An 11,765-nucleotide genomic window follows, 5' to 3' on the forward strand; every position below is an offset into this window, starting at 1 on the left:
CTCAATTTTTTTCCTCCCAGTCTGTAGAATGGATATGTAGAGTCTTGAGGTGAGCAAATGTTCACTGGATTTGAAGTCTTCACCTGGATTATCATGGGGGTGAGAGACTTTGTCATGTTTCATCTGTTTTATTGCTTGTTGCAGCTCTTCCATCAATGATGGTGCATCCATAGATACCAATAAAAGGCACAGTGACAAAGTCTAGAGAGTATCAGTTGCCACTATTGAATAACAATTGGCAAGTTGTTCAAAATCTTCCTTCCTGTGTTGACGGGTACTATGGTCACCTTTGACAAGGAAAATAGCATCCTGAAATCAAGATGTATTTTGGCCATTTTATCTTTGTCTACACATGGTTCTGTTGGCTTCACAAGAATTTTACATACCATAATGATTGGTGCAGTGTTGGCTCTCTTCAGCTGTCTCTTCTCACCATGTGATCTTTATCTTGTGGATTTGTCTTTGGGCATCAGCCTTGACCTTTTGGTACACTGCCTTTTTTGAATAGTGGACTCAAGTTGTTTGGCAAGTGCCAATGGCCGTTTATTCTTTTTTCAACTGACATTGACAATGATGCTGTCAAGCCTAGGAATTGAGTACTGCTGTGTTTATTTGATCCCACTGTTCGGGAATGGAGAAAGTTTTCTCGATTAGTTTAGAGCTGCACTTGGAATTCTGGTCAGGTTAGACCAAAAGATAGAGAAGACCGGAATTAGACCATTCAGCCCATTGAGTCTGCTTCACCATTTAATCATGGTTGATATGTTTCTAAACCCCATTCTCATGCCTTCTCCCTGTAACCTTTAATCTGCGTTCTAATCAAGAACTTATCTAGCTCTGTCTTGAAAACTCTTCATGACTTGGCCTCCATACCATTCTGCAGCAATGAAATTGACTACCCTCTGGCTGTGGAAATTCATCCTCATCTCAGCCGTCAAGGGTCATCCCTTCATTGATGCTGTGCCCTCAGATCCTAGTCTCTCCTCCCAATGAAAACATCTTCTCTATGCTCACTATATCATGGCCTTCCAGTATTCTGCAAGTTTCAGTGAGAACGTTTCATCATTTAAACTCCATTGAGTATAGATTCAGTGTTATTTTAAGTTTGAGACATTGACTTTCTTCCACGTGGACTTTAGGACCTTGTGCTGGATTAATATTATTCATGGATTGAACATGTCAGTGATGCTTATAGCAGGAATATGACCTCCATATAGATCTGGAATGTCTTGTATTTTCTATTTGCCCCTCTGTTGGAAGAGGGTGTTTTTTATAATAATACCACGTTCTGCAATCTTTGTAAGTAGGAGAATACCATTTGGATTGGGTTTTCCGATCCTGTTTTTTCAAATTGTTTTGCTGCAAACTTCACAATCACAACCAAGCCTGGAGTCCAAGTCCCCCAGTTGGAGTTTTGTTTTTATTTTGGGGATAACAGGATTCATAAGGATCAGAATAAAGTTGTCCTCATTAGAATCTAGAATCCAGGGTACCAGAGTGACCATGATGACATATTTGCAAAATGAAATAGAGCAAGATTGGGGACAAAGACAAGGCCCTCCCTGACGTGCTGAATGCTTTCTCTGCTCGGTTTAAGCAGAATGCCAGCGGTGCAGTGACGCCTGCCCCAATAGCCTCAGACACACCTGTTCCTTCGGTAACCGCTGCAGACTTCAGATCGGTCTTACTGGGAGTCAACCCAAGGAAACCAGCAGGCCCGGATGGTATCCCCAGCCGAGCACTTAGATCCTGTGCGGACCAACTGGTGGAGGTATTCACTGGCATCTTCAACCTCTTCTTCCAACAAGCCGAAGTCCCCACCTGCTTCAAGAAGACCACCCTCAGCCCCCACCTAAGAAAGTGCATTCACTGTGTCTCAATGACTACCGCCCGGTGGTTCTGACCTCAGTAATCATTAAGTGCTTCACCATGTGGTCATGGCCCACATCAACTCCAATCTCCCAGCCTGCCTTAATCCTCTATAATTTGCCTACTAACGTAACAGGTCCACAGCGGATGCCTTATCCCTAGCCCTGCACTCATCCCTGGAATATCTGGAGAACAAGGACTGCTATGTCAGACACCTGCTCATTGATTACAGCTCCGCCTTCAACGCCATTATCCCCTCCAAACTGATCTAAAAATTCTGTGACCTTGGTTTCGGCTCCACCCTCTGCAACTGGATTCTCAGCTTTCTGACCCACAGACCGCAATGAGTGAAGATAGGTAACTGCACCTCCTCCACAATAAAACACTCAACACTGGAGCCTTCCAAGGATGCATCCTCAGCCCCTTATTGTACATCCTGTAAATTACGACTGTTTTGCCAAATTTCAAACAAACGCCATCTACAAGTCAACAGGCAACACCACCATAGTGGGACGAATTTCTAACAATGACAAGTCAAAATACAGAAGGGAGACTGAAATCTTGGTGATGTGATGCAATGAGAACAATCTCTCTCTCAACATAGGCAAAACTAAATAAACGATCATTAACTTCAGAAAGAAAGGAGAAGAATATGCACCCATCTACATCAACGGAGCTGAGGTTGAGGGGGTTGAGAGTGTCAAGTTCCTTAGAGTGATGATAACCGACATCCTGTCTTGGACTTTCCATGTAGATGTGATGTTCAAGAAGCACACAATACCTCTTCATCCTCAGACAGCTCAGAAAATATGGCATGTGCATAAGGACCCTCACCAACTTCTACAGATGCACCATTGAGAGCATACTGCCTGGGAGTATAATGGCCTGATATAGCAGCTGCTCTGCCTGGGACCATAAGAAATTACAAAGGTGGTGTGCACAGCCCAGACCATCGCAGAAGTCAACCTTACATGGCTCGCTGCCACGGAAAAGCTGCCAACATTATCAAAGACCCCATCACACCCTGGTAATGATCTCCAACCTGTTTCTTCAGGCAGAACCAGGTTCAGGAACAGCTCCTTCCCATCTATTATTAAACTATTGAATGGATTCTGTAGCCTCAAATAATGCTGACCTTGCTAACACTGATCTTGCCTCGGCATTTCCTGTTTGATATAACCTGTATGTCTCGAAGTCTTTTTGATCTGTACATCCTTGCTTACTATGATCTGCTTGTACTGCTCGTGAACAAAGCTTTTCACTGTACCTTGGTATATGTGACAATAGCTGAAAATGTGTTGCTGGAAAAGCGCAGCAGGTCAGGCAGCATCCAAGGAACAGGAGAATCGACGTTTCGGGCATTAGCTCTTCTTCAGGAATGAGGAAAGTGTGTCCAGCAGGCTGAGATAAAAGGTAGGGAGGAGGGACTTGGGGGAGGGGCTTTGGTAATGCGATAGGTGGAGGGAGGTCAAGGTGAGGGTGATAGGTCAGACTGGGGTGGGGGCGGAGAGGTCAGGAAGATGATTGCAGGTTAGGAAGGCGGCGCCTTCCAAAGCCCCTCCCCCAAGTCCCTCCTCCCTACCTTTTATCTCAGCCTGCTGGACACACTTTCCTCATTCCTGAAGAAGGGCTTACGCCTGAAACGTCGATTCTCCTGTTTCTTGGATGCTGCCTGACCTGCGCTTTTCCAGCAACACATTTTCAGCTCTGATCTCCAGCATCTGCAGCCCTCACTTTTTCTATATGTGACAATAAATCACTCAATCAATCAGTTTGATTATGACTGAGCATATTGGGTGATGAGTAAATTGTCTTTAGTCTTTCACTGCAGAGTTCTGGCAGTGTATCCAAGATTCTACCCCAGATAGGAAGAACAGATCCATGGATGTGAAGCATACTGTTAGCCTTTCATTACCCTCCTTCTGATTATAAATTTTTACAGCTTTGGTTTGAATAGTTAATTTATGAAAGATATTGCCAACCTTTGTTTGGTGTTTTGGTGCTATGACTTAGGCACTCTGAGGATTGGCAATTTCAGAATTTTACTAGGACTGCAGATGAATTTTGTTTTGGAAACTACAGACCTAATTTGCAAAAAGGAAGCCTGGAATTAAAAAGAGGATTTTGATTGTTTTGATATAGCAACGCAACCTTTTCTTTGCTTTTTTGCTGATTTGTTTTCATTTTGATCCCAACTGTTCTTGCTCAGCTGTCATTAGTAATGAAGACTGGATGTTGAATGCCCTGTAATTTTCCATGACAAAAGGCTCATTGCACCTGCGTATCCACTCGCCTTGTGTCGCTGTCACGAATAGGATCGTGCTACGTAAAATGTTATGTAGCTTCCCTTACACTGAGCCTTTGATGGTATTGTTTGAATGTGCTGGTTTTATAGCTGACTTAGATTGTAAAACAAAGGGCTCATTTTCCCCCTTTTGATTCCAAACAGGATATGTGCAGATTTCCAAAAAGAGATATAAATTCAGCTTATAATACAAAATATTTATTATTCAGGTAAACTTCTGGCCACGTGATTGCGGTCTGATTATGTTGAGCATCTGCAGGGAATACAGATATTCTGATTACTGAACATGTGTCTTGTGTTGTTGTGGTGCTCTAAAAGTCTCTACTGGAAGCTTGCGACCAAATTATGAACATAATTTGGATGCACAATAGGTGGTGCTCTTTGTGCTGTTTTTCAGAAACGTAGTACATTTTTATGCATGTGCCAAGTAGGTCATCTGAAGACACTGCGATTTGAGGTACTTGTTTTAAAAGCGACAGCAGACTTTCACATGAAACCCTGTTAGCAGTGAGACTTTTATTTTGAACTCATCCGACAGCTGTTGGCTATTACAGTGTGAAGCTGCAATCTGACTAGGTCATACAGTGTTTTGCTTATCTTTGTGATGTGCTGGGGATAACAGCGCTAGCACCTACAGTTACTCAGCTGCTTCAGGATCAGATTTGATATTTCATTCTGCAAGTGTCAGCTTTACTGGAAACATGGCCATGGGTGATGGTGAGTGCCAACAAGAAATACAGCCAAAGCGTAATGAGTTGCACTATTTATAGATAAATGTAAAAGACAAAGCCTATGTTATCACAGTTTTTCTTGATGAAAATTTGTTTGCTATGATGAAAGCAGAAAGGGAAATGTTGTAGTTTATTTCTTTGAATTTTATTGATTAAATCATTTTAGATTTGCCCATGGAATACAACTATCACTGAACCTGCTGAGAATGTATGTGTAGTACTTCGAATTATTTGTTGTTCGTATAAACATTAAAATCTTCTGATCTGTGTTAGATACATTTAATTTTTTTCTGTATGTTCATACAGAAGTTAGGTTTTTCTTGCTAACATTAAAAACCCCAAGAAATTTTAATTGCAGTAAGAGATGATTTGATTATATTGAAATTTATGAAATGGAAAATTTTAAATGAATATCAAAAATGCTTGTGCAGTCAGTTTTGTGTGCAAAGAATATGCTTACTAAATGAAGCATTGTGCTTTTGCTTGTGCAGTGAATTGATATTTTGGTTAATTTGAACTACTTATCTTTTGAGAATTGGGCAATTTTTTTACAGATAAAATGTTCAAAAGATTAATAATTGTAATATTACTAAAAATATTGAAAAAAAATTGGTACTAATTGCCATTTAAATTTGGTGTTTCTTAAATGCTTTGAACAACACACACTACTCCTTTATCTTGTCATATCTGATTTAGGCCACATTGAGCTGAAGGGCACCAGCCTAGATTTTAGTTGGTGTTTTCAGTGTTCTCCCAGAATTGAATTTGTAGGATTTGCAGTTAAAAAATGTCTGTGGGTGCCTTGAGGGGGGCATGCACTTGACAGAAAATCATTGTTCATTGATGCTAGTGAAAAATGGTGCACATTTTGGAGGACAAAATACAAGCAGGAGCTTTGTGAAATGATGCCAGGAAAATTTGCAGCATTGGTTTACAATTGAAATGTACATTACAATATAATCATAAAACTAGGTAGTTGTTAGAGCTGAAGAACATTTATCTTTGGAAGTGCTTTGGATATTGTTATTTTTACTGTCAATTTTCTAAAAACAAGTTATGAATTGTAAAAAAGAGAGCCATTTTCCTAGCCAAGTACATGTGAAGAAATTGAAGGCTCAAACTGGAGAAAAAAAGACAAAACAAAATGGGAGTTTATTGCAAGCACAGGTAAAATTAGATAAGGAAGTATAATTGCAATGATAAATAATAGATTAGATTAGATTAGATTACTTACAGTGTGGAAACAGGCCCTTCGGCCCAACAAGTCCACACCAACCCGCCGAAGCGCAACCCACCCATTCCCCTACATTTACCCCTTTACCTAACACTACGGGCAATTTAGCATGGCCAATTCACCTGACCTGCACATCTTTGGACTGTGGAAGGAAACCGGAGCACCCGGAGGAAACCCACGCAGATGGCGAGCCAACATTAAAGTTGAGCCTGAACCCTTGAGTTAATGTAAGAGCATGACGCTGTGGCTGTTCACACTTTGGTGTTAAATTCAGATTTTTTGACTTTTTCTCTTTTTGGGATGTGGGTGTTATTGGCTGAGCCAACATTGATTGCCCATTCCTAATTTCCCTGGAGAATGTGGTACCTCCTTGAACTGTTGCAATAATTGCTGCCTTTATTTGTTTAGTGGAAAGCAAAGTAAGATTACACAGAAATGAGCGAGGCCTGAAATTGTATATTGAAAATATTTTGCACACATTTTTACTTAAGCATTCATTTATATATTTTGTTGTTTAGAAAGTGATGTAACAGATAAAAATCACTGACCAGTAGAAACATACAATGTCTCAGTTACCAAGTTGTTCGATGTCCTTCACAATCAATTGCATAGTCTACAAATTTATACATTCCAGATTTCTATCTCTGATAGAAAGTTATGAATTAACTGTGGTAAGTGGCAATTTAAAGAGGTAAAGAAATTTAATTGTATTAATTTTAATGAGACAGACATCTGGTATGCAATAAGGTTCTAGTGTACTTAATTACTCTGAGTTGCCAAAACAAGAGAGGTATGATATGCTTTTTTTTTGTGGGTTTCTGTGATTCTGACATTTATAGAAATCATCCAACCATAGTTAGATCAATACATATAGATGTGGGGCTGTTTGCTTTCAATTGGACAGTTTTTAGTTTTATTTGCAATTTGTCATGTAATGAAGCACTTTATGCTGGAATACATCAAGATTGGATGAATATCCAGATATGGACTGATAAGTGGCAAGTAACATTTGAGCAGTAGAAATAATCTAAATACATTTCGTAGCATAATTACCTCTGTTGTCAACATCCTGGGCTTACCATTAAGCAGAGATTCAACTGTTTTAGCTACTGAAGTGGCTATGAAAGAAGGCCTCTCACTTCCAGATTTCCCAAACATCATCAAGCATTTACAAGACACAAATTTTACTGTCTGCTTGCCTGGCTGGATAGAGCTGAAGCAACATTCAAGAGGTTCAGCACCAATGAAGAGATCCCTGATCTCCAGCATGACCATCACCTCCAACATGCACATCTTCCACATCATGGAGTGGCACATTTTGGCTGCAGTGCAAACTGGATGATGGGACAGTTACCATGGCTGTTTCTGCTTTACCTCTGAAATAGTAACCTCTCCCACCAAGAAGTTTATAGATAGCAAATGTCCAGATTCCTCTCCAAATCACAAACCATCTGATGAGATTTTTGAATATTTGGGCGTGCATGTTAAATAGGGCAAAGCCAGCATGGAGTCATGCCTGACAAATCTGTTTGAATTCTTTGAGGAGGTAATGAGCAGATTAGACCAAGGAGAACCAATGGATGTTATCTATCTGGACTTCCAGAAGGTCCTTGATAAGGTGCGCACAGGAGGCTGCTGAGTAAGATAAAGGCCCATGGTGTTAGAGGCCAGGTACTAGCATGGATAGAAGATTGGCTGTCTGGCAGAAGGCAGAGAGTGGGGATAAAAGGGTCCTTCTTAGGATGGAAACTGGTGACTAGTGGTGTTTCACAAGGGTCAGTGTTGGGACCACAACTTTTCAGTTTATACATTAACAATCTGGATCAAGGAACTGAGGGCATTCTGGCTAGGTTTGCAGACGATACAAAGATTGGGGGAGAGCCAGATGTGAGGAGGTGGAGAGGCTGCAGAAAGATTTAGACAGATTAGGAGAGAGGGCAAAGAAGTGGCAGATGAAATGCAACATGGGAAAGTGTGGTAGGAAGAATAAAGGCATCGACTGTTTTCTAAATGGGATGAAAATTCAGAAATCTGAAGTGCAAAGGAACTTCAGAATCCTAGTCCTAGTCTTCAGGTAAACTTGCACTTTAAGTCAGTAATTAGGAAGCCAAATACAATGTTATCATTCATCTTGAGAGGACTAGAATATAAAAGCAGGGATATACTTCTGAGGATTTATAAGGCTCTGGTCAGACCATATTTAGAGTATTGTAAGCAATTTGGCCCCCAAACTTCAGGAAAGGTGTATTGGCCCTGGAGCAGGTCCAGAGGAGGTTCACTAGAATGATCCTAGGAATGACAGGCTGAACAAATGTGCAACGTTTGAGGACTCTGAGACAATACTCGATGGAGTTTAGAATAATGATTGGGGGATCTGATTGAAACTTTCAGAATACTGAATGACCTGGACAGAGTTGATGTTGGGAAGATGATTCCATTGGCAAAAGATATGAGGACTGGAGGGCACAGCCTTAGAGTAAAGGGAAGACCTTTTAGAACGGAGCTAACGAGAAATCTTTTTAGCCAGAGACTGGTGAATCTATGGAATTAATTGCCACAGAAGGCAATATATAGTGAATATATTTAAACCAGAGATAGTTAAGTTCTTGATTGCCAAGGGGATCAAAGGTTACAGGAGGAAAGTGGGAAAATTGAGTTGAGAAACCTATCAGCTATGATTGAATGGTGGAGCGGACACGATGGGATAAATGGCCTAATTTCTGTTCCTATGTCTTATGGTCTTATAGTCTTATGACTTGGACATGGTTAGCCTTCCTCTTCATTGTAAGGTCAACACTCCTGATCTTCCTTACCTGCGCAGTGGTTAAAGAATGCTCATCATCACTTTCTCAAGGGTGATTAATTATCAGTAATAAATGTCAACTTTACCATCAATATTCACATTTCCATATCTTAATATTTAAGATAAAGCATAAATACTTGAGAGAAATTTTGAAAGATGTTCATTTTTCTTCACTCATGTCTAAACAGTACTGCCAATTAAGCTCTTGGAAAGTGTGTAATGATAGTGTAAACAATACAAAATGACCTTTCAAATTGGCAGCAAATGTTGGTGAAATTTGAAATATACCAATACAAATCTGACACAACACCAGGCACTAGTTTAGTTCATTTTAATCTTGTAAATCATACGAAGTAACTTCCAACAGCTAAAAATTGTCTTTTACCTTGAAATACAGGCAGATGACCACCAAATATCTGGTTTAAAAAATACATTTTGGATAAGTGTTAAGTGAAGAATGATTTATTAAGATGACCCAGTTTTAAGTGAATGTAGATGGGAAGCCTATACAGCTTGGAACTTTGCCATCAAATTAAAAGGATGACACAGGAGTTAAGATTCTCGTGAGTGGGTTAGATATGTTTAAGGCCGTGGAATCATTTGTAAAGGAGCTAGAATTTATTGGTTTGTAGGGTATAAGAGCCAGAAGATGAGGTGCTCAGACAAGGCAGGTCCAGTATAATCCTTTAGCTTCCTGTCTGATAAATTGACTACACTGTCACAAAAATTGTTTTTTTGTAATTGTATGTTTTTTGTCTTCATCCTGTGACTTGGTTATTGTTGCAACAGTCGTCTCTTCTGAGACTAAAATACATTAACTACCAATTAATTGCTGACAAAAATTATTGAGGACTGGCTAATTATTGAGGAATGTGTGATGTTTAATTCCATTATAGTGGATAATGTAAATTCTACTGTAATGTAGACCTTGAGGTATTTGATTTGTTATCAGCATTGTCTCAGGTCAACCAACTGACTTGATTTCTGCTAATTCACTATTGACTTATATGAAAAATTTGAAGCAATGAAAATGGCAGCATGATCAGTACCAAGCTAAAAAAGTTGTAATGGTCAAGCATGAACAATATTGCTGGATAAAACTAATTTAGGTTGAGTATTAGGGTTTCAAAATAATATAATTTGAAAATGTGTTACTCTTAGCCAAGTTTCTAAATGCTTGTATCTTTGAAAACTGATGAATTTGTTGAAAACGTTTGTGCTTTCTTCTTCAGCTCATTTCCTAAGGTTTAAGGCACCTTGCAAATTTGTAGCTTATGTTCTAGTTTTCAGATTTAAGACTCTTTATATACTGATCCATTGTATTTTATGAAGAGGTTGGGGTGAGTGAGGGATAATTTGTGTTTATTCAAGAAGCTGATGGAACTATTCATGGGCTGGCTTCTTTATTTCAGGGATGTGGGTTTCACTTCATAGTTGTTTGTAGCAGACAACAATCGAGAATCTGCTTGGAATATATTTGCAGTATTTTATTAGTCATTCAAACTTCTCATCTAACTGACTTCTCAGTTACTTTAACGACACTTTACCAGATAAATTTAACCTAGAGGATTATTGATGAATAACATCCTTTCACAAGTGTTCTCCCTTACATCAACTGGAGTTACGTGAAACCATGTAGTCTTGAACTCCTTTCTGACACCAGGAAAACATTGTAAAATATTCAAAAATTATTTTCTATCCCTTTTAACCCCAGTTCCCCGATTTTAAAAAAAAATTGTTGGCAGGCTATAGGTATTCAGTTCTGTTGTTTGTTTTTATTGGAATTTTCTCATAACTTCTGGAAGTTATCAAAGACAATTCCTTTGATGCTTCCCTAACCAACATGTTAAGTTATCTTAAAAAAAAATTCATTCCCACATTTCATTCAGTCATAGAGATGTACAGTATGGAAACAGACCCTTTGGTCAAACCCGTCCAGGCCAACTAGATATCCCAAACCAATCTAGTCCCACCTGCCAGCACCTGGCCCATGTCCCTCCAAACCCTTCCTATTCATATACCCATCCAAATGCCTTTTAAATGTTGCAATTGTACCAGCCTCCACCACTTCCTCTGGCAGCTAATTCCATACACGTACCACTCTCTGCGTGAAAAAGTTGCCCTTACGTCTCTTTTATATCTTTCCCCGCTCACCCTAAACCTATGTCCTCTAGTTCTGGACTCCCCCACTCCAGGGAAAAGACTTTGTCTATTTATCCTATCCATGCCCCTCATAATTTTGTGTCATCTGCAAACTTACTAACTATACCTCTTATGCTCTTATCCCAAACCTTTATATAAATGACGAAAAGTAGAGGACCCAGCACCAATCCTTGTGGCATTCCACTGGTCACAGGCCTTCAGTCTCCACCACCACCCTCTGTCTTCTACCTTTGAGCCAGTTCTGTATCCAAATGGCTAGTTCTCCCTGTATTCTATGAGATCTAACCTTGCTAACTAGTCTCCAATGGGGAACCTTGTCGAACGCCTTACTGAAGTCCATATAGATCACATCTACCACTCTGCCCTCATCAATCCTCTTTGTTACTTCTTCAGAAAACTCAGTCAAATTTGTGAGACATGGTTTCCCACACACAAAGCCATGTTGACTATCCCTAATCAGTCCTTGCCTTTCCAAATACATGTACATCCTGTCCCTCAGGATTCCATCCAACAACTTGCCCACCACTGACGTCGGGCTCATTGGTCTGTAGTTCCCTGACTTATCCTTACCACCCTTTTTAAACAGTGGCACCACGTTAGCCAACCTCCAATCTTCCAGCACTTCACCTGTGACTATTGATGATACAAATATCTCAGCAA

At 39.9% G+C, this 11,765-nt stretch overlaps 1 protein-coding gene across 27 annotated transcripts in view; it reads left to right on the forward strand.

The window, feature by feature from the left end:
• The window catches only part of clasp2 (cytoplasmic linker associated protein 2), a 320,784-nt gene that overhangs the window by 79,699 nt on the left and 229,320 nt on the right, over positions 1-11,765 (forward strand). The window contains exon 1 of one of the 27 annotated variants that reach the window (XM_043688886.1): positions 4,742-4,891. The exons of the other annotated variants lie outside the window; for them this stretch is intronic. Coding sequence (XP_043544821.1) covers positions 4,876-4,891 — 16 coding nt within the window. The 5' untranslated portion in view covers positions 4,742-4,875. Of the gene's footprint in view, positions 1-4,741; positions 4,892-11,765 lie in introns of those variants that run through there. 27 annotated transcript variants of the gene reach the window in all.

The sequence above is a fragment of the Chiloscyllium plagiosum genome, chromosome 4 (assembly GCF_004010195.1).
Source record: "Chiloscyllium plagiosum isolate BGI_BamShark_2017 chromosome 4, ASM401019v2, whole genome shotgun sequence".
In the NCBI taxonomy this organism is placed as follows: domain Eukaryota; kingdom Metazoa; phylum Chordata; class Chondrichthyes; order Orectolobiformes; family Hemiscylliidae; genus Chiloscyllium; species Chiloscyllium plagiosum.